At 40.3% G+C, this 23665-nt stretch overlaps 1 protein-coding gene across 7 annotated transcripts; it reads right to left on the bottom strand.

The window, feature by feature from the left end:
• Positions 1-302: 302 nt before the first annotated feature.
• LOC113150289 (AP2-associated protein kinase 1-like) lies at positions 303-22610 on the bottom strand. 7 transcript variants are annotated; one of them, XM_026342732.1, is made up of 21 exons: positions 21775-22610; positions 18285-18403; positions 17206-17314; positions 16582-16724; positions 16342-16463; positions 16166-16247; positions 15927-16059; positions 15705-15808; positions 14863-14942; positions 14619-14782; positions 13882-14072; positions 13369-13581; positions 12681-12868; positions 12227-12420; positions 12062-12130; positions 10070-10174; positions 9678-9782; positions 8972-9130; positions 8519-8608; positions 7874-7973; positions 2792-2880 (listed from the first exon to the last, which is right to left on the bottom strand). In XM_026342732.1, the coding sequence occupies exons 1-20, from the start codon at positions 21932-21934 to the stop codon at positions 7879-7881; spliced, it is 2625 nt and encodes an 874-aa protein (XP_026198517.1). In that variant the 5' UTR covers positions 21935-22610; the 3' UTR covers positions 2792-2880; positions 7874-7878. The 7 variants fall into 7 exon arrangements, with proteins under 7 accessions (XP_026198511.1, XP_026198514.1, XP_026198512.1 ...); XM_026342726.1 differs by lacking the exon at positions 7874-7973 and having other exon boundaries at positions 303-2880; positions 21775-22607; XM_026342729.1 differs by lacking the exons at positions 7874-7973; positions 13369-13581 and having other exon boundaries at positions 303-2880; positions 21775-22608.
• Positions 22611-23665: the final 1055 nt, after the last annotated feature.

Here is a 23665-nt window from a genome sequence, read left to right as displayed (position 1 = left end):
TACAAAATTTTCTTTGTCAGGACAGTCTGTTACAATAGCTGGTAGAATTGAACCAATTCAGAGACATGTTTTGAGTATAAAATTTAAACCTGGAAAGTGTAACAAATAGGTTTCAGATAAATGTATTGGGGTAATAACCCACAATATGCCCCCCTGAAATGTAGTGGAAAAGAAACAAATGTAGTACAAGGACAATTGCAGTGAAGTACTCAAACAAATAAAAACAAACCTTTATACTTTGTTGCTACCACAACTAAATGTTCTGTTTTGTGATTAATAAAAAACTACAGTCACAATACAAATTTGATTTACATTCATTTAATCATTTTTTTTATGAGTTACAACATTGTTTTCAAAGGCAGGCTGTGCAATATAAGTGTTTTGAGTGATTTTTGTGCAACAGCATCATCAGGCATTGAGTTCTTCAAAGATTTCCTATACAGCACTGGTCAAAATACATTACACAGCTGTGTTACAATCAAAAGATGTTCTTAGAGAACCCTGACTGTGTCGGTGACTGCGTGCAACCTTCATGTATATAAGATGGGTGAGAAAGGTGAGCATTTATTTTAAAATAATTGTACACTCTGAAAAGAAAAGAAAAGAAAAGAAAAGATTAGGGAAAAAAAAGAAAAGAGACAATTTACATTGCAGCTAAGGAATACACAACTTTGGGTTGAAACAGGTTAGATCCCCTTTCTTAAAAGTGCCATGATGGGAACCAAAAATGTTCCATGATTTTACAATAAAATATTTCCAAATGGCAATTGAAATAAATTCAAAAGACACTTCATCAGTCGGTCACCATTGAGATCTCACTTATAACAGACTACTATTACAATCCCTAACGATAAGTGCTGTAAGTTTTGTGTGACTGAAGGAAAGCAATTTTTTTTAAAGTTGCAGTCAAAGTTTTCACTTCACTTGTTTATATGTGTGAATCACAGTTAGCACATTTGGAATTTTCTGAGATATCTACTGTAAGAGTTTAGTGAAAATCTTGGTGCGTACTGCAGACTGTAAATATTTGTTGCTGATTGCAAGTGCAATAAAATGATGTAAATGCAGCAGTTTTTCAGGAGGGCACAAAAGCCGAAAGTCATTTATACTGTTTGATGTGGTAGAATGTAAGGCTTCAGAAGTATCTTGTAAAGTAAGGAGGAAACAAATAAAAACAAATCTTCTACATAACATAAGAACTAACACAATTAATATTCTATGCCTAACATTTATATAAGGTTCGTATGTTGCGCAAAAAATTCAATTTTTCGTTAGACAGGACAGTGGCCACAAACATACTACATATGACATAAATGCAAACATATTGGATCATAGCAGGAAAAAAAAAGTCCAAAATCCTTGAAATGTCTATGCATCATTTTCCAGCATCTGTTTGATAAACTGTCAATCATGAAGGCCAAACTGCCTCGATCCATTGACTCTGAAGGCATAATTGTAAGGCGTTTCACATTTTCTGTTTGATGTTATTACAGACAAATTCCTCTGAAACATCTCATCCCAAAAAGTATTGAGAGACTGTGGATTTGTTTCACTGACTACGAGAGCTGTACAGTGTCTTTTCCACTTTCAAGTGTCTGTAGTTTCCATCTTGTAATTCGAACTGAATCTGTCCTTTATGAGAACAAATACAATAGAGAAATGAGGCGTTGTCAGAGCATAGTTTCACAGTAAAGCCCCACTCCCTCAGTACGTAGTATTTCAGAGCTGACACACACAAAAAGTAACTGAGGTAGGCAAGAAATCAATCAAATGCTTGACCACCATGCCATGTCTAAATGTACGTACCAAAAGCATGATGGACACAAGGTAAAATGATGAAAGAGGGGAGAAAAAGGAAGTCTAGGAATGATGTCAGTTTTCTTACTCTAATCGAGGATTCAAGTGTAAAGATGACCTTGGACTATCAGATCTAATTGGAGCCAGTTAATGAGATCCATGCAAGCCTGCAAGCCTGCAGTCCAGCTGCAGCACTGCTCACAGCATGCAGTGTGCCTGCTATAGTTTGCATAATTCAATGGCGCTGATACCCACTGTCCTGACCCCTGTGCGTTCAGGGTTTTTCCTGTGGGGCCTTGAAGTGAAAGGGTGCAGAGACAAAGGGGTCGACAGCGCTCACTTCTGAGGTCAGCGAGTAAAGAGGTCCAACAGGGACTGATGCCACAGTAGTCTGCCTGCCCACATTAGAGACTACTCTGTGAGCTGCTACTGGCTGCTGTGGCACAGGTCCCTCAAAGTGTCGTGAATATTTGGCTAGAGCTTGAGGGCGGAACGGTTGTTGGGTAACTTGTCCCAGCACGCACTGATCAGGGATTCCAGCATGAGCTCCAGCAGGATGGGGGTATGAGGACTTTGTCTGAGCTCCTGTAGCCTCCTTTCTTTTCCCAAATGGAGCCTGAGAGAAAACATCAAGCTGCTGCTCAGCTGCGAGAGGAGCACGTGGAAATGGCGCATTAGCAAAAACGTCGCACACATCTGTGGTGACATCTGTCGATGGTGCTGGCTCCTGTACATGCTGGGAGTGATTCTGAGCAGATGAGCTTGGAGCAGGTTGATGGAAGGTAGTAGATGGCTGTGTTGGTAGTGTGCTTGAGTGCGGTGATGAGTGGAGCATTAACTCAGCTCCTTGCTCATCTTCATCTTCTGAGTCTAGCAGCAGAGGCCTCGAGCCGCTGCAGTCATGGGCTGCTACATGGCTCTCAATAGCTTCCCCATCATGTTGCTCTTCATTTTGGCCTTCTTTCTCATCATCTTCATCACTGGAGTGCACACAGTCCTCGTCTCTTTGAAAATCTCTTTCTAGATGTTCGGTCTCTTGTCCCTCCTGGAGCACAGAGTAGCCGTTGCTCTCCCCCTGCAGATCTGTGTGAGAGCACATAGATAAGATATATCAGAGGTGAACAAAAACATCAGACAGTACACATTGTTATTACAAAGTTTTGCCATATGAGGTATACCTGTCCACTGATTAACCAGACCATGAAATCTCAGTTTGGCACGATATATTAAAAATCTAATGGATCACCTTCAAACATTAAAAACCCACTCTGTGATCAGAGAACAAACCCAACAGTGAGGAACCAGCACAGTACTACAACGATAGACACATTCTACTCGAAACAAGTCACATAACACAGACAAGACCAGCAGCTCTACTATTGTAACACCACATAACCTTGTTTCCACAAATTGGTTTAGGCACAGCTGCTCAGTATCTTCAACCTTTAAAAAACAGTGATTTGTGTTACATGAAACTGTGACAGCAGCTTTATTTTTAGTAAGAATTGCTTGTGCTGAGGTAAGGGGGAGCTCAGAGTGAGTCAGCAGGTCTGTGGAAACAAGGACAAAGAGCCTTTATGACAAAAGTACAAGTTGTTAAGGACAACAGAGGAGAGGTTTGCACAGATGAACAGCAACAGATCAGTCTTACCTCAGCAGTGTTGGCAGCAGCTGTTAACTGGCAGCTCTTGGGAAGATGTTAGTTGTAGCAATTAAAAGGAAGTCTTTTCCTTGTTGTTTTACTTCACTCATCTATTTTAAAACCACAGCTCATTTCCCAAATAATACAGTTCTCCAGATCATTTGACTTAATCAAACTGAGAAAATATCAACAAGTCATCTCACTGGTTGGAGCCAACTCCAAAAACAACAACAAACTGATGAGACTGCTCATGTTAATTGTAAAATAACAGCTACGTTCCTTATAATACAGCACACGCACGCGCATCTACATCCTGTTTGTCTATGGTACAACCTAACACGCAGGAACAACAATTCGAAAACCTGAACCCCATTTTCAAAGTTTCTGAACAACAGCGAACAACAAAGCAATTTTAAAATGCATGTGTGCTCACTTCCAAGAAGCACAGAACAACTAAGATTTAAGGGGGTGACAAAAAAGGGTATTGGAACAAAAACCTAGGAGACAATGATTCTTTCCTCTAAAACTAAGAAAAAGAAAAACTCAGATGGACATATGTGCAAATTGTCAGACAGACAATTGTCGAAGGAAACAACGAAAAATGGTTTACTACTACTGACTACTAAATCAAAAGGGACCCTGGCTCGATACAGTTCTGCTATCTATAGTCTCATTTGGTTTCCAGGAGAAATATATGATCTCGCAGCTAATTAAAATAAAAATGAAAGTCAGCCGGCCGCAATAATGTGAGCCCAGGACAATTATTTTATGTCCACATTAAGTTTTATTCAGTGTCTCATTTTGAACCTTAATTCATAAAAATAGAAGTACACACTTGATAATGACCCCACTTTGACATTCTGCTGCTAGTTCATTATCAATTATTTTGATAAAACCAAACCTTTCACCTGTTTAAACCCCAGCAATTACATTAGTTTTACACGTCAACAAAGGCAAAACTTTACAGCCAAGGCTAGAACTCTACAGGATATAGCAAATGTATGTCGGATAAGAAGAAGAGCGTTATTGTAGGATTGCATAGATTAGCCACAAGTATGGAAATGACTGAACATCAGCTGAAGAGAGGGGAAAACATAGTTTTGTTTATCTATGCCACTGCTTATAGTATTGTTGGTGTCTGTGTTTATCATTACAGTATGTCATACAGGTTCAGCATACACATACCAGTGATATCAGGGATAGTGATATGGACCCTAAAAAGAAAAGAGACGTTTGCCTCTGCAAGAGACCTTCATTAGAAAAAAAGCCAAAATGAAAGGCAATACCTGGTGGCAGTTTGGACACTAAAATGTAATGCAAAGTCACTTGTACTGATTGTGATCAGATCAAACTTATCCACAAGCCTTGTGATCATCAGCCAAATGGTAGTCAGGTGCTACAGAGATATCAGGAAGTTAATTCCGTCATGAGCTCTGTTTATCATCTTAGTTATCCCAGTACTATACAGTAACTTACAAGAAGCAGTACCGTGCAAAGACGAGTGGTAGAGAGTTAGATACCCCATAAGCACTTTGTTTCATGTATCAATGATAACACTGAAAACAAAAGCACTAGCTGAATGTTTGACATGAATGGAAAGAAAAGACAGAGGGACTTTTGACAAAGACTCAGCATATTCTCTCTTAAATACAGCTTCATACAGAAATATTTTATCTATGTAGCTTTATAAATATTTCATATTTCATAATGCCTCTCAGTTCACACATTCATTCTAAAGCACTATCAATAAGTGACAATAATTCTTAAGAGACATTAAACAACTTCAAATATAACACAACAAAAACTTAATTTTACTACTACTGACAAGCACTGAATCTAGAAAAGAAAGAAGCAAACTTACCAGTGATTTTACAGTGGTAAGAAAAAATATGTGAAAAAAAAAGTGGAATTTCATGGTTTTCTGCATTAATTTGTCATAAAATGTAATCTGTCAAGAATATGATGTGCCTAAAGTAATAACACACTTTATTGAGAACAACCATAAAAACTCTGTGCTAGTGGAAAAAGTATGTGATGAAGTGTATAACAACCTAAAAAAACCTGACTGGAGTCAGGTGTGGCATACGTTAGGAAAATTTGTTTGGAGAACTAGAGCTACTTTAACTGACAAAAACATGTCAGAGTCTTTAGAAATTCACCAGTCTACAGTTAGGTAAACAATGTACAAATTGAGACACTTTGGGACTGTGGCTACTCTAGCCGTGTTTATAAGTCTACAGTAGGTAAAACATTGAACTAGCAGGGTGTCTATGGCAGGACACCAGGACACCAAAGAAAGCTGCTGCTTAGTAAAAAGAACATTGCTGCATGCCTGAAGTTTGACCACATTGACACTCGTCCAACAGTAAATTTTGGAGGAGGAAACATCATGATTTGGGTCTGCTTTGCTACATCAGGGCCTGGCCAGCTTGCAGTGATTGTGAGGAAGACAAATTCCCATGTCCATGAAAAAATTCTTCAGCCTAATGTGAGAAAGTCTGAAACTCTAGAAGTTGGGTGATGGAACAGGACAATGGCCCAAAACACTGGAGCATGTCTATAACAGAATGGCTTCAGAAAAACAAAATCCGCCTTTTGTAGTGGCCAAGTCAAAGCCCAGACCTCAACCCAATAGAGATGCTATGGAAAGACTTGAAAAGAGCCACACAGACAGACATCCAAAGAATATGACAGAGCTAAACAAGGTCTGGGCTAAAATTCCTCCTGAACAATGTGCAGGTCTGATCCACAGCTACAGGAAGCGCCTGTTTGAGGTTATTGCTGCCAAGGGGGTGAACCAGTAATTTATTCCAAGTGTTCACATACTTTTTTCTCATCACTTTGAGGTTTTTATGGTTGTTCTCAATAAAGACATGAAGGATAATTTTTTTACTCTCTCTGATAAAGATCAGATCATGTTTTATGACAAACTAATGCAGAAAACCACAAGATTTCAAAAGATTCACATACCTCTTCTTGCCACTGTGTGTGTGTGTGTGTGTGTGTGTGTATGTATGTATGTATGTATGTATGTATGTATGTGTATGTATATATAGTTTTTCCCCCCCCCCCAATCTTAAATTAATGTCACATTGGACGAATTACTTAAGTATGTGGTGGGAACGTATTAGCTAGATAGCATAAGGGTTATTTATTAGCCGAGTATCTATACAACAAAACAAATCAGCACAGTAACTCCCTCTGTGTGAGAGTAGTATGCTACTAAAAATCAGCTCTTTTCCACTGACAAAACATGGCAAACATGGCATGATAAACAGAAATTTTCCTTTAGCTTTGGCATGGCTACAGGTCAAATCATTCCCTTTTACCTCTGCTGTGCTTATCCTGACAGTGGGTTAAAGATATGATAGTGAGTGCATGACGCTACACATAAACAATGTGATTATAAAATCCACACAGGGCATTAAGGCTCTATGTGTTGTAGATAATGCTGACAGTGAAAGCATCCTCTTGTGGCAATGAAGTCAAATTAATCAGCCATGTTAACACTGACTTCACCAGTTTCGGCATTTCAAGACATCACAACTGAACAACTAAACACCCACAGAGAGGTGACAATATACAGTTATGCTTACTTTTGTAAAGCTTAATATATGTACTAAGTTAGATAAATAACGGTTATCAACATGGTTACTGATCAATCTGGGAATTACAGTAGAGAGGCTGTATGCACTGAGATTCTACCCCAAAAAGCTGTTTGAAAAAGGCGGCCTAGTTCTCCTTGCACAGCCACAACAGTTTGAGATGTCCCCGAAAGTTGGCATTTTTTTCTTCATTGCCTTACAAACTGGTTCAATCAGCGCAAACAGCTGTCAGTGGTTCACTCAGGGTGCATCATTCATAAACTGTTTAGTTCAAAGTTTTCACAGCATCAAGTGCATCAGATCAGGAGCTCTACAGCATTTTCACTCTGTAACTTTTTAACCAGACCCCTGACACAAATGAGCATGCCTGAAGGTGGCTTGTTTAAATAAAGTATCAACTCTAAATGAGTGCGTAAGTGAACACAATGCAGCTGTGATCAAGCAGTTCAACGTGTGCATATGATGAAAGTTGATCACCATGACAGTGCTCTCAATGAGGGATAACAATGCAAATACAAGGAAAGCATGAGGAGGCCTATGGTGTAGCTGGGGCAGAAGCAGAAGATATGCTCAGGCAATAATTTTACCAGTGTAGGAATGTCAGTAGCCAGCGGAGATACATGAAACCAGCTTATCAGGCAACTAGAGATGGAGTTGAGGGCAAGGAAGCGGTTAAAGACAAAGGCTTGATGAACTAATCTACGCTGGCTTCTCTGTTCACTTCATAAGGTGCTACATTAAGTGCCTCTGCTTCCCAATCTCTATCCCCCACAATCCCTCCCCCCATCCCTTTGTTAGAATTGCACACTGCCCCTTCAACCTCTCCCACCCCCTCTAGAGGTCGATGAGCTGATCCACCAGCAGAAGGGAGCGAGCCAAGTTGGGGATGTTGGACTCTGAACTGCCACTGTTGCTGCGCGAGTGACCACCTGAAACATGCCAGAAAGAGAGAGAGAGAGAGAGAGAGAGAGAGAGACAGAGATGGACATGGAAGAGCCGAGGGAGATTGTGAAAGACAAGCAAACGAATAAGTAATTACAATGAAGATTGTATGGAGAAATTAAGAGTGAGGAGTTGTTGATGAGGATGAGGGGGAAATTTAGGCAGAGCAGAGAGATGCATGAATAGGGGCAGAAAGAGAAACAGGCAGAGAGTGAGCTGGGAACATCTTTGTACAGCTGCATCATTACTGGGGGGAGAGTATGGGAATGCTTTTTAAGATAAACTACAAAGAGTCAAACACCTGCTAGGTGGAAGTTGTATAACATCAAAAACAAAGGAGAAAGAAGATGGCTAATGTAAGAGCCTGATGGGACTTAACAGCATTAATGACAAGCATACCCATACAAGACTTCTCACATCAGCAAGGAAGGAACAAGACTACTGGTATGGTGGTTTACTCATTCATCTCTGTGGCTCATACTCTGGGCTCCAGCAGGTGTGAGTGCTCATCTCAGGGTTTTGTTAACCTTACCTTGGTTTGAGTTTTTGGAGATGAGCACAGGAATAGGGTCAAACTCGTCATCATTGCCCTTCTCCCCGCACGACATGAGGAGAGCAGAGTCTGCGGTGAAGGAAGAGGAAGTGAAGGAGTGATGGAGGGGGGGAGAAGTTAACTCAATCAAAGAAAAGAGGAGAAAGAAAGGAGGATGCAAGTAGATTAAAAATAGATGGAGCCAGAGCAGTCACAGCATTTAAAAGCCATGCATTTTAGGTGGCTTTTAGCTCTTGGCTACAGATGAGTCAAGGGTCTGTTGACGCAGTTTTGTTTTGTGCCAGTTTCAGTCTCGGTCTTATGTGTGTATGTTTTAGTTTTCTGTGATTGGAACCAGCCGTCCTGTTTTGGGAATGTGTGCAATGGTTTCATGGGCCAATACACCGAGCAAGCTAAGGCTAGCTGCGGGGTGCTGCAAAGAGGAGGTCTTACCAGAAGCTGTCTGACCAGGGGGCAGCTCCTCCCGATAGGATCCAGAACAAGAACCAGTAGGAGCAGAGGAGGAGGAGAGGAGAGAAACAGACTGGCTTCCGTGAGAAGTATGAGATAACAGATCGCAGCTCAGCAGAGAGTCCTCTCCAGTGAGAGAGTCTGAGATAGGATGAAGCAAAGCCAGAGGGACAAGGGGTCACAGTGAAAAACAAGATTGTTAGCTTGAGGAACAGAGGAAGCTGCACTATGTTAGCAAAAAAGTTCATAGTTCTATCTCTGAAAACATTCAATAAGTTACGTAGAAAGTATGCTGCAAAGTCAGAAGCAGGAGCTGCATTTTAATACGCAGCAGCCCCTGAATAATAACACCTACACCTTTGCCACAGGCAGAAAGAGTGGGGGGATTTTGGTTAAGAGTAGCAACTGATAATGTACCAATGTTCAGTGTTTTTATTGATGATATTGATTTACGGCCTACGAAATCTCAGGGTCATGATCTACATCACTGTGCTGCAGTAAAGCTGCAGGACTGATTGAGTGGCTGGCTAAATGATAAATAAAATAATGATAAATTATGTTGTGGTTTTCACACCAGAAAAATAAAGTGATTGTTGTTGAAAAATAAAAAGGGTGGGGCAAGACTTTTTTTTATTTACTTAAAATGCAGCAAATAATTCTTTAAAGGTTTCCTATACTGTGGTCTGACCTGGCAATGTGACAGGGATGAGCTCTGGTTGTTGGGCTGGATGCTGCTGGGCCTGGGGAGCTTCCAAACCAGGTATCAGTGAATCCTCACACACGTCTGCCTTTGCTACAAGGAGTCAGACATTCACATTTAGCATTACATCTGGCAGACACTTTTATCCAAAGCGACTTACAGTAAGATACAAAGTAAAAGGGTAGGTGGGGTAAGCGGCTGCAAGTAGAACAAAGGGGGGAGGCAAAGAAATTAGTAAGTAAAAGAAAAGAGACTTTTCCCCCAGTTTATTCAGACTTTATGATCATGTGTGTGAAAGAGGAGGAAGAAGACAAGGAAGGCACATGCAGAGCAGATGGGGAATTTTAGAACAAGGCAGGGGGCAAATAAAGATCTGGTACCATTGGTAGAGCTTTCAGCAGAACTATTGAAGGGGTCAGCCAAGGCTAAGAGGTCAGGGAGCAGCAGAGAAGTTTCAGGGGACTTCAGTCCCTCAATCAGCTTCTCTGTAGCAAGTCAGAGAGAAAAGATGAGGTATAAGCAGATGGCAAAAGAGAGAAAAAGTCAATCAGGGGTCCTGCATATAATATGAAAAAGAGGTGCAATGTGGGAAAATAATAGACATGATATAGAGGATAGCAAGATGCCTACATGGCTTACATTTTTTGGACAATATGTTCAGGGCAAAAACCATGACTGCATGAAGACCAACATATCAGCATTTCAATGTGTTATTACACCATCATGAGCTGAAAATTGGGTGACTTGCAAGGTTATTAAAGACCTCAGCGTGCTACAATCAGAGTTCTCCCCACCCTTCCCATATACTTCAAGATAAGTGAAATCCCATGATCCAAAAAGGCAAAACTCATGGATCACCCCACTCCACTAGAATCATGCAATTGACCAGAGCAAACAAGTTAGCAGAGGGCATCTTTGTTAGGTTGGATTTTGTCTCCAATGCGAAAATCTCCATCATGAGCAAAGCTTAAGACGTAAAACAAACTATTAGTACGTTCATTACAGATCAGACTCAGTTAAAATACAGGCCACACATAAAACAACAAACTACCGACTTTTCACTGCAGTCCATACTCACAGGAAACTGCTATGGGATAAAATAAGATGGGGTCTTAGACAAGGAATGTGTTGGCTCAGAAAATGGCACAGCAGATGTGACCCATTGCCCCCTTCACTATAGGAAAGAGGCCAACACTGCTGAAAAGCTTTTTTCAAAAATCTCAAATGTCAGAAATCTACTTCTTTTAGAAAAGTAAACAGAGGGCACATTACACTAACAATTCTTTTTAATATACACTGCTAACTTTTGTTAAACAATTTTTATCTTAAACGCTGCTCAGATAGACTGTTTGCGTCCGTTTGCTTGTGTGTATTCTACCCTGAGTGATATAAAGAGACTCAAAGAGATAGCTTAGTCTGGTTAGAGAAGATTAACCACACCCTGATTACGTAATGGTCTCGATATTTGTATCCAGCCAGTTCAGCATTAACCAGAAACTACACAAAGTAAGTTACACAGCTAAGAAGCGTGCACTTCCAAACGAGCTAAAGGCTAAACTAATGAAAACATAAAAGGCTAGGTGATCATTTTAACAAGACAGTGTGCTTAACTTTCTCTTGTTCTTACTGGAACTGGTGAACAGGCTCCCTCAGCAAATGAGGCAATCCAATTAACAAAGGAGAATTTGTCCTTTGCGTTACCAGGCAACAGCCAAAGCACAGATCTGCAAATGAGATGTGAACTAGCTGTAGCTATGGTCTCTATTCATGGAAGCTGACAAGGAGCCACTGTGAGGCTGCCTTCTGTGTCAACAAGATAGGACCATGTACAAATCCAAACCATAAAACTAGCATTCATAAACTAGCTTCAGCATAGTAGGATATCTAGGAAAGCACCTCAGTTAATAAAAAACATGACTCTTTAGGTCTAAAAATATATTTGTTCAAGAGCTGTTCAAGGCCTCAGAGCATCAAAGGCACGGCTCATTCTGTGTCATGTCGTGACAAGAAAATGAGCTGTGTTGTCAGAGAGCAAGCAAGTATTAAGAGGTCTGGGACGGTCAACAGCACTGAAGCTGCACTCATGATGTTCACAGATCTTTCAAATTACTGTTTTACAGACAATAAAGACAGAAGAGAACAAATGAAGGAACATGAACATGGACGATGGAGGAACAGAACGGTACAAGCCAAAGTATAGAAAAAAACATGGGCTAACTTTTATGACAACCCCTCCTTTCATTAATACTAAAACAGAAGACTGAGAGAAATGTCAATGTGATGACAAATGTATCATATATATGCTGAAGCCTCATAGAAAACATACTATGTAAAGCAAAGAGAGGACTGAGAAGAATTAACCAAATCCTTACCAGGAAAAGCACTGAGCCCAGGGATAAGATTTTCACTGGAGCCCATGACTTTATCTCCTTGAGCAGCAGCTGTTCACAAACATCAAAGTAGCAATTATAGTTAGATAACACAGCTATTTGGCAATGCTGCAGGTGTAGGTATAGAGTGCACAAGTTGAACCTTACTCTCAGCTAGCTTTGCAAAGTCTTTGTTGAGCAACTCTTCTGCTGTTAGCTTGGAGAAGTTATCATCGCCAAAGGGATTCCAGCTAGGCTGACTAATGGGTGCAGTATAGGCTGACGGTGCGTCTCCATCACCTGGATGATACACACTCTGCTGGGACGAGCATGGGGAGCCAGAAGGGGTAGTGCTGGCTGACCTGCAGTACACAGGGGTTTAAACATAAACATAAACAAGTGCAAAGTGAAATTTTGGATGTCAAGTCTGTAGACAGTGGCCTACTGATGTATGCAAATGAGTGAACAGAGCTATTTAAAGACTGAATTGAGTGATTGTTCTTTAACTGGATGCTCTGGTTTTATCATTTGAATGGACTGTTTTATTGGCTCTCTGAGCTCACTCAATGCCATGAAAGGCCAGTTCATCCCCAGATCACTGAAGGGGATTATTTCTGCTCACTTGGACTTGTTGAGGCTGGCCTCAGCTGCGGCTGCCTGAAGTAACTGGGTAGACTTGCTGACTGGGACACCAAATACAGCACTGTGGGTGACATCGCTCAGGATGCGTCTGTGACCACCCTTGGGAGCCATCTTTGGTGATGAAGGGGGTGTCAGGGAGCCAACTTTGTGCATACCTCGGCCAGATGTCTGTAAAGAGAAAGTATAGATGAAGATATCAATATTAGAGAAAACGTGATGCTAATTCCTAAGATCTGTTTAGTGCGCAATGAGGACCCCCAAACATGAAATCAGCTGGAAAAGAAAATCTGTAGGAGGATTAGAAATTCACCCGAAACCACATCTCTATGAAATCAGAGAAAACAGTTACAGAAAAAGAAAGAGATGGAAACACATTTTAGGTAAGTGAAAATATATACAGGAGGTGTGCAGTGTGCAAAAATAAATCATTAGATTATACTGATTGTTCTAATCATTAAAGGAAACACTTCTAACTAAATATATTATCTATAGCTATACCTAATATATTCCTGAATGCCTCCCTGTTCGTTGTTCAAAGTAAAAAAGAAAAGAGTAAAACAAAGAGATAAAGAGTAAACATGTTCATGATTAGGTAGAGAGAGGCTAATCATCAACCCCAACCCAAAGAGCAGCAGCAGACGGCAGCAGGAGTAGGATGTTACCACAACCTCTGGTTCAGCTGCAGGACCAGTAAGTGCTGACTCAGGGATGGGTGTGAGATGGACAGCAGGTGCCTCATGGACCATGTGCTGCTGATGGTGTGGTCGTGGTAGGGTAACAGCTTGAGGAACAGGTTTAGCTTTGGATTGCAACAGGGTAGACACATGAGATGCTGTTTGTTGTTGCTGCTGTTGGTGGTGGAGGCTTTGTACCAGATGATGCTACATGGGAATACCACACAGCCAATCATAAGCAAGGCTCAGCTTCAAGCTTTGGCCCAGGTAAAATGATTAGAGCAAAAATATTCAGTGTTTTTTTGCTAGAAAATTCTGAAAAGAAAGAGGTAGATGCCTTTAATACCTATATTAACCCTATAACCTGTAATGTAAAAACACTTTTAAGATAACATAAGATAGTAGGGCACCCTAAATAATAGGGTATAAAAATACAGTTTAAACCAGGAACATCTGGTCTGAAAATTAAACACACACACTCCACTCTTTTCTTGCAAGGCTGCCTACCTGCTGATTACTCTGTGGGCTTAAGAAGGCTGCTGCCTGCTGCTGCTTCATGAGAAGCTGGTGATGCTGTGGTGTAGCCTGTGGCGGCATGTTGGTTGTCTGAGCTGGCTGTGTTGCAGCCTGTGTGGCAGGAGCCTGTTGAGTAGGTTGGACAGTGGCTGTAGCTGAAGGTGGGACATTAATACCAACACCTGAAAGTGAGAAAAATCGATAATTTATAACATACAAATTATATTTCTGTTGACTTGAAAAATCTGTGCAAATAAATACTGCATGGACTTGTGTGTTATAATAAGCTGTCAAGTGAAAACTCTCTTGATATGTTGTGAAAGTGTGTGTGTGTGTGTGTGTGTGTGTGTGTTCAAGTAGTTAAAGAATCCTTTCAACGAAAAGTAGATCCAGATTTTTAACAACTGGTAATATTTGAGCAAAATGATATTTTGGGCCCTATTCTTAATTTCATATGAAGAATGAATGCATTTGTTTAACACAGCTGAATTCAGTAAAAGTTTGTTGTACCACTTCTGTAGTGTTTTTGGCATTTTATGTCATTAAACATTTTCACCAATCTATTTAGATGGTTAATATAAAATAACTGTGGAGGACAAGGTTGAGTGACTATGTGTTGATAAGCCTAACAGTCAAATTCTTCAAAAAATTCACTTATATCTAGTGTACATGTCTGTTACCAATGGTTTCGACTCTGACATACAGACATATTATAGAGGAACCAGTACCTATGGCCTGGGGCACTCCGCCAGCAACATTGGGTCTCTTGCGTGGGGTGAGAGCTGGCTGGATAGAAAGAATGCCTGATATTGGCTGGGGCTGAGCCTGGCCAGCCTTGGGGCGTTGGCGAGGTGCAATTGAGGTTTCCGTGGTAGGAATGGGGTCTGTGAGCCTGATGGAAGAAAGCGATAACTGATGAGTAATGGTAAAGTGTTGTAGTAATAACACTCAACTGCTTTGCTTGCCACTCACCTGGCTTTGCTTTGACTTTTTTTAGCCACTGCTTCACTGACTCGGATAGGCTCAGGGAGTTTTGCAGGAATGGGCATATTCTGCAACAATAAAAACACATATCACAGACAATTCAAAGAGTTTCAATCTCTTATATCAATGAAACATCAAGAAAGCTACTTTCCACTATGGATTCTGAGCTTCCTTGAATGGATACCGATTGCCCATTTTAATCTTATTTAAAGGAAGATGTAGGTTCACAGTGCATCAAGTGTGTCATAAAACAACAGGCAGGTTTCCACATGAACACTGAAACAGTCTTGCTATAATCTTTCCTTTAGACAAATTGAGTGGATTTTTTTAATACCAAATACCTCCTCTGCAGCCCAGCACAGAAACAGTGTCCTTGGAGATAAAGTGGGAATTTCATACTTTCTAATTATTACAAGCACTGCTGGTGTGTACTCTCCTTCTGATCTTTTCTCAGAACAGACTCTAATGAATCAGTGTCAAGCCTATAGTAGAACCAACTTGTTGATCTTATTCCTATCACTGACAATTATATCAGCCAGACATAATATAATAATCTCACTGATATGATATCTCACTGATCTCAAAAGACTTCAATACCCCAAAATTAAAGTGAGATTTGGCTGAATCGGTAGACCAAGAACTGAGCTACATTTAAAATACACTAGATACTAATGATACTAGTATAACACACAGTATAATAATTCTGGAGGACAAACAACTGGAAAAACATCGCTTTTCTCCAATGTCATTACAAAATAAAGTAAGGAGACTAACCCTACAACATACTTTCATCTCAAATTCCTGCCATTTTTCTGATCATACTGACTTACATGTACATTTGGGATTGGACACTCTCGCCGAGCCACTTTAAAGGCAAAGTAGGATACTTGGTAGATGTCTGGCCTCTTGTCTGGGTCAGGTTCCAGCATGTATCCTGAGAGGTCAACAGAAAATGTGTTTATCAGACAAAAAACATAGACTTAATTGTACATTTACCGCACATGATGCAAGATCAGTACAATGAGTATAATCCGTGATACAAGATTACTCACTGATGAGACAGTGCATGTCCTGGGAGTAACGGGAGTTGTCTGGGATAGTGAAACTTCCATCACAGATAGCCACTTGGCTCTCCCCAAACGGAAGTGTGAAGTAACACAGCTTATAGAGTAGGCAACCCAAAGCCTATACAGAGAGAAAACATATCACTATTATTAAATGTGACTCTGTGTCCAAAATGTCACATATCATTTCAACAGTAATTCTGATCATATAATCTAGATAATCTCACCCAAATATCTGCCTTTGTTGTGATCACCTTTCCCCCGTAGAGGTTGACCATCTCTGGAGCACGGTATGACAGAGTAGTGTACCTGGTATTGAGAGCATGTCAGCGAGCTTCTAAAATGTAGTTATAAAAAGGATAGAACATTTAGAGAAATCAGAAAAAAAAACCCAACAACTTACTTTTTAATTTCTTCCTCCACTATGGGGACACCCTCCGTTTGTGGGTTTTGGAAGTGGTTGGTGGCACTTCCAAAGTCACAGAGCACATAGTGTCCTCGGTCATGCAGAAGAATATTTTCTACCTACATGAGAAAGACGTGATGAGAGTGCATGAAGTATAAATAATGTCATAACAAATTACTTAGATTTAATTTGCATGGTTATAAATTTGCTTCATGTCGGGGACGAAATTAGACTTGCCTTGAGATCTCGATGGATGATTGGAGTCTTGCACTGGTGGAGACGAGCAACTGCCTCGCATGTGTCACAAAAGATCTGTAACACCTCGGCTTCAGAAAACCCTGTTTGTAACCGCTGGTTCATTAGGTTAACCACCTGCCCACCTGCACAAAATAAATAGGTCAACTAACAGTCAATCAAATGAACACCAGATCTATCTGCTCACTACTGTTTTTCTACTACATTTTCAAAGGCACTTGCATCTCTAAGATATATTGTAAAAAGTGTCAAAATGATTAGATAATGAAATAATCTTACAATATATACATAGTCTTACATTTATCTAATTGTTTTGCTAAAGTTTGAAAATTGACATGGTACTTATAAACAACGTCAAAACATTCGTTTTCAGTTAAGCTCCAAAACAACCTCTGGGAAATGTTTCATTCTACAGAGGCTTCGACAGCTTCATAGTAATATTTCAACATTCTACAAATAACACTGCTCAGTGACGTATGAACTGAAAAAGACCTCCTATCAGTTAAATATTTGCCTTCGAGCAGAACAGGATGCTTTGAGGAGCCGCGGGTAATGGAGTTTTGAGTTCAACTGAGACAGAAAGGCACAGGGTGTGGGCCAACTTACCTCGACAGTAGTCCATTAAGATTAGCACTTCCCAAACATCGCCAGCTCCAACTGCAGTTATGCTGGAGTCCAGGAAACCAACTATGTTTTTGTTGCCCACAAGGTCCCTCTGTGTAAATAAACACAGAAAGAACAACACTGACAAACAATGGAAATACAGTTTTCATAGATTTAACAACTACAAAATACATCCAAGTTTGCATCTATTCAGTCTATTTTTCATTTGCAAAGAGAAGCTGATCCTGTGCCGAAGGTCTGGACAGGAATTAATGATGCTAATCATCCAGAGAAAGTCATGCCACCCAGGGTGTTGGTGCAGGAGCTGGTTCGTTTAACTTAAGCCCCTTTCAGACATACACTCCTTTCCATTAATCTGACGTCATCTAAAAGTGTCGTCTGAACAAGCACCCTGGTTCCTTTTTTTTTTTTTTTTTTTAAAGTAGTGACGGCAGTATCCAGCAGCAGCAGAACCTAATGCACTGAAATGATTAGATGAGGATGACCAGCTCCAGTCAAAAAAAAAAAAAAAAAGTAAAATGCACTCATCAATCTATTCATTGAGACTGGTAGGTCAGCCAGATTTTGTGACTTTATCACATGCAAGCTTTTGAAGAACTTAATGCTGAATTTACTGTGAAATTCCACATGTGCCGACTGTGTGCACCAACTAACTTACTGGGTTGAAAAGGCAAAGAGCAATTCAAAGGTGCCAGTCTGTTTATGTTAAATCTATGTTTATGTTGACTATGTTGATTAAAAACTAAATACATTTTTAAAAATTGCATGTATAACCAATATCATGAATATGCCACGGCTCCCTCTGTCACAGTCATGGATATGACGGAATGAAGCCATGAGAAACATTAACATAAGAGTGAATAAATGTTTAATTTTCAAGAAAAAAAAAAAAAAATTAAAGAATGCAATTAAATGTTTCTTCCATATTAGTAAGTTATGTATATTTGCCACATTTTCCTGATGTTGATAATTCCCCGCTGGTACTGGAAGCTGGAATGTTGACACTAACAAAAAATAATCTGCTCTTCTGCATTCAGCAGTTACTGTAGTGTGTTACTCACCATAATCTGTATCTCAAGTTTGCAGACCTGCAGGTCGTGTTCATTGTTGACGTACATCCTTTTTAATGCACAGCGAAGGCTCTGATGAGTCCGCACCAAAAAAACGATAGCAAAACCACCTGCAAATGAGAAGAGATAGAGGAGTACAGATACAGTTCAAATGTAAATTCACATGCTGTATATATAACTGTATATTGGAATTAGTCTCTGCTAAACTAATATATGTATTTATGTATGTAATTCATGTTATCATAGGGATAAGGCCATGAAAAGAGGGTTCAGCTGGCTGGCAGAGTGGTAAAAGGAGCTTGAAACTATGTGAGTCAGCAGGATGCAAGAAGCAGACAAAACTGACACAGGATACAGGAAGTGTGAGAATTTGTCATACCACCTTCATTCACAGTGATGCTGACACAAAAGAAAAACCATGAGATGGTTCTGCTCATCCATAGCAACAGAAACCACAATATTTCTCTCAAGAAACGTGTCGCTGAATCAAGCCGCATGCAGACATCATTTTTCATATTACTGTAAAAATTCACTATTGGAATTTAAACAGTTTTGACTATGCACCATTGAAAAGTGGGCATCTGGATATCACCAAGTTCATTGTCTTAATTAACTTGCCTCAGTTTTCATCTGACATTTTCCCTGTGAAGGTCTGATTTTGTTGTTACTGCAGCTCTGTTCGTTTCTTTTCTTTCACAGCTTGCCTTAAGTCCAGGAACTTGGCTGACTCATATATCCAGCATCACAATGCCAAGGACAGCTACATGTGATCAGTCAGGGTGAGGTTTGATTAGAACTGCCTCGAACTACATCACTGTGATCTGATTTGATCAAAGCAATGAATTAAGTATAAAAAGACACTATGAGCAAGCAACATTATGTCATCAAGTCTAACTAGCTTGTCTAAATGGTCCAATTAAAACAAAAGCTCAAACTACTTTGAAACCATGTGTGTTCTAGCGATCTGTCCTGTAATTACAGGGTGGAGCTGGGTCATGGGCATGACACAGGATACATGACAATTTTACACTGGCTAGCTGAGATACTAGTGTTATTAAGATAGAGAGAAGCAAAGTGCCTTAGAAGTGGGGTCAAATGAAGATAATATCAAACGAGCTGAGACCTTGAACCAGAACACAGAGCAGAGAGAAGTGCATTTCATAAGCACATGAGGCTCATGTGTGTGGCCCATCAGGGTTCAGGCAGCTGAATCCCTGCTGTCTTGCACAGTCTAATCTGAGATGCCTGTAAGAAACTAGAAGGATTAGCAGCCTGCTTAAGCACTGACAAGTTAATCAGTTAGCAGCAGTCTACAATTTTAGCAGACAGTGGGACCAACTAACAATAAGCACAGCTACAAATAACCACTACCGCTTAATGTAACTGACTGTCAGGACTCTGCCACTCCAGCTTATGTGTACATGCTCAATCAACTGTACACATAAATAGACCTTAAGGCATTACTATGAAAAGTGCAGTGAATGGGTTTAGTGTTCAGTCACAAGTTGTCATCATTGTAATGGAACTTGCATAACTACCATTAAGACTTTGAACTACACACACATCCTCACTATTACTATACTGTTTACAAGCATGCTTGCTGCAAGGTTACTGGACATTTCAATGACTGTTAGAAATACCAGCAAAATTATTAATTATAATTTGAGACAAGATTAGCATGGACCATCTAGTCTTAGCTGAAGAATGTTTTTGAATAGAAGACTGAATGATTTTGGTTTGCAAATAAAGGAATAGCTTACTGAAGTGTCATGTTGTGCTGTCTAATGACAGGAACTAAGTCCATTACAATGCAACATGTAAACATACATCTCCAGAACAAGGCTAATGCTACCAGCAGTAACTCTACACGGAGATAAGGAAACACATCTTGTTGATAGTAAGGACAGAAAACGATGTGTCAGACAATCCTCAGACAAACGACTAAAAAAAAACTACAGATATCTGCCATAAACCCAAAGTAAGTAAAAACTACAAAACTAATATGATTCCAAGCATCAACTTGAGACCTTACAATATAAAACGTGAGTCTAGCATATCTCTCTCAATGCTTTTGTCTGTATTTAGTGAAAAGTGGGCTTATCGCAGCTAAAGGCAATAGAGTGACAACAAAAGGAGAAGACAAAAGGGGAAAAACAACTTCCAATTGAAGCACCCAGCCAACAGAAACAAATAACCCAGAATACAACTAAAACCAAAGTGACACTGTTGGGGAGTCACATTGCAAGGACTACTGCCAGAGCAAGAAAATATAATGTGCAGAAAAAACATTCTAACTAGCACAACATAAAACATTTTTGATACTAGGGGAATTATTGAGTTTTACCAAACAATTACCACTTATGCGACTCTCTAGTAAATGTGTGCATTAGGGTCAAAGCTTTGCGTGTCCTCATTCACAGAAATGATCCAATTCCACTAAAAGTGTCCACTGCACAACTCAATGCAGAGCAGGACTGGGATTAGGTGTTTAACCCATTCGTAAAGCCAAAGGGATGCTGCCCGTCTATAGTACTAATGAATTAGTCAGTCTTCTGTCATTTATTATTTAGTAACAGGTGCTCCTAGCTAACCGAGTATAGCAGACTCGCTTCACAGACAAATGACCATCATGAACCTGTTTCCCCTGTGTGGAAGCCTGTTTAACCGTGTTCTGGTAGACTACAATAAAAGTTAGGACAAGTTTCCCACAAAGCATTTGTCACCTTCGAATTCAGTGATGGACATTCCCCTACAGCTAATCAACATGCAAACGTGTCAACGTGGAAAAGTAAAACAGGTATGTTTTTTCAGTTTAGTAAGTAAGTTCCACTTTGTAAAGAGGACATGATTTTTTCCAGATGACCTCTAACTTCTCTAACCTTAGAAACAGTTAAGCCAAACGTCTGAACTTTACATGTGTGATTTGTCACTCCCTCTGTAAATATGAAGACAGATGACTAGGCTTGGCTTTGCTCCTTAACAACAAAGTAGAAAATCCAGTTAAATTATCTTCCTCCCTGCCTTCAGGTAAAGAGTGTGGTAATAAAGAAGACAATTTGAACATCTGACATTTAACACCTGACATAACACGCCCTCACCTACAGTTTTTTTTCAGCCCTGAAATCGTTTTTGTCCATTCTAGTGATCTGTAGACTAAAGCAAGCCAAGTCAGGTCACAAAAGGAAAATCAATGGAGGAAGGTTATCTGACCAGTACATGAACACAAAGAGCTGTGTGGGTGGGTCATGACTGCTCCAGTCTCCTGCCACATAACACGACCACTGTGTTTCCCCACCAATAACATATTATTAAGGTGCTAGTGTATCATTACGTTGGCATAAACTGAACCACAGGCCAACATAAAACAGGCCCACTCATCAGTGACTGACCATCCTCACAACAATGGGGTCCACAGGTCGGAATGTGGATCTAGTTAAAAGTGGTTGTGTCAGTCGACACAGCAGAGAGTCTCATAGATCACCTTCTGCGATAATTTCCTCGACGGTCACTTGATATCGTCCAATGGTAAAGACCCGTCCGATGAAGCTGCCACCGCTGCCGGAACCAGCACCCCCTCCACCGGCTGTGGAACCAGGCCCAGAGCTCACCAACTCCCGACGGGAGTCAAAAAATTTCTTCATTTCTCCCAGATGTTATCCAAAGCACTGTGAAGTCCAAACGGGAGTGTGTATCCCAACAGTAATTGTAGTGGGTTGTAGCCAGTCCCCTGTTTGCTGAGGGGCTGTTTTTAGGCTTTAGCAGTTTTTCTTCAATTGAATGAATGCAGCTAGCTAGCTTCAAGCTAAGCACTAGCTAACTGGCTGGACCTCAAATTATTCCAAACACTGCTGCCCGACGCTCCTCGGCTAACTCATGATCTGAACGCCAGGCGAGGTCCAACGCCGTCCAGGAAATACATATATCTAACTTTCAAGCAGAAGTCACAGCTTTCCACTGTGAAAACAGCAGCAGCATGGGCCAGCTAAGTTAGCCAGACAGTCACTTGTTAGCCGTTGGCTCACCTAGCCTGCTAGCTAACCAGCTAGGTGCGGTGACAGCTGTCAGGTGATAGACTGGCAGCCGGGGAGGTCCTTAGTGTCCAAGGCAACTTACTGCACATCTCCACCGCTGTCATCCATTTCACTTTGTTCACCGACTGCTCTACTTGTATGTGTCGCAGTAAAACACCCGACCTTTACCACTTTTGAACGTCCAGTGGGCTGTAACGAGCCCGGTCCAGTGAGTGTAGGAGCTAACACGGCTACAAACAGGAGGTGTCTGAGCACAGGGCTCCGGCTCCGGCTCCTCTCCGCAGCTCTGTCCAGCTGGACTCCTCTTGATGTGATTGGTCAAATGAGCACCGACTTCCTGGCAGCTCACCTTCCTGCCATGGATGTAGTCACACATCGACCAACACCAAACGAAGCCCGCAGGTGTTGTCACGTTGGTCCTTTTGAGCGAAATTGGCTTTTTATTTTATTTTATATTTTTTTACTGACTATGAAAATTTAGTTTCGGGTGGCTTGATATAATTTGTGCAAGTCTTGGTACACCAATTAGTCCAAAAGTTTTCAAAGTGAGAGGTAAAGAGACAGGTGAGTGCAGGTGACCTGAAAACAGGAAGCAAGTATTGTAGTTTGAAGCAGCTTATCTGCAGGAGCAACACCTGATGTCGTCGTGTTTTGAGGTTTTCTTTACCATCATAGTAATTTATAGATAGCTGAGAATTCATGGATTCATTTCAAACATAAACTGCTAATAGCAAATTCGGTCTAGCTACTTAATTTTCCGACAAGTGAACAAATATAGATAAAACACTGCGTCACTGAGTCATTATGCTTTTCTTATAAAACTTTACATCTGTTCATGTAAGTGAAAATCGTTTAAATCATATATAAACTCATAATATAGTGTATAGGTTAGGGAAAAAAGTCTCCTAAATGAAATTTTAAATCTGGATTACTTGGTAATGACCCATGATTGGTTTGGTTAAAGACTCTGATTCTAGCCTTTACTGATAAAAGTAACAGCACTGTCTATTTCTGCATGGAGCTATAATATACCCTAAATAGGCATATTGTAAAAGTCAATAATTTATTAGCGATTGACCAAGGTTTATGCAAAATTTATCTTATTACTTTTTACCTCAGGTGCCAATTTGTTAACAACCTCAATTCCAAAAAAGTTGGGATGGTGTGTAAAATTCACATAAAAACAAAATGCAATTATTTGAAAAACTCATAAACCCAGATTTTGTTCACAACAGAGCATAGAAATAATTTCAAATGTTTAAACTGACAAAATCATTATAAACATTACAAACAATAAGGTAGTTTTAGAAGGCAGCAACATGTCTCAAAAAATGTTGGGAC

This window comes from Anabas testudineus, chromosome 9 (genome assembly GCF_900324465.2).
Source record: "Anabas testudineus chromosome 9, fAnaTes1.2, whole genome shotgun sequence".
NCBI classification, from domain to species: domain Eukaryota; kingdom Metazoa; phylum Chordata; class Actinopteri; order Anabantiformes; family Anabantidae; genus Anabas; species Anabas testudineus.
This window is presented reverse-complemented; position numbering and strand designations above follow the sequence as displayed.

Coding starts and splice junctions, on each gene's coding strand:
- LOC113150289 (XM_026342726.1), bottom strand. CDS start 21,934: ATGAAGAAATTTTTTGACTCCCGTCGGGAGTTGGTGAGCTCTGGGCCT. Junction 14,073..14,618: donor CGGAGTGCCCCAGGCCATAG/GTACTGGTTCCT, acceptor TCTCACTTTCAG/GTGTTGGTATTAATGTCCCA. Junction 9,783..10,069: donor TGCTGAAAGCTCTACCAATG/GTACCAGATCTT, acceptor GACTCCTTGTAG/CAAAGGCAGACGTGTGTGAG.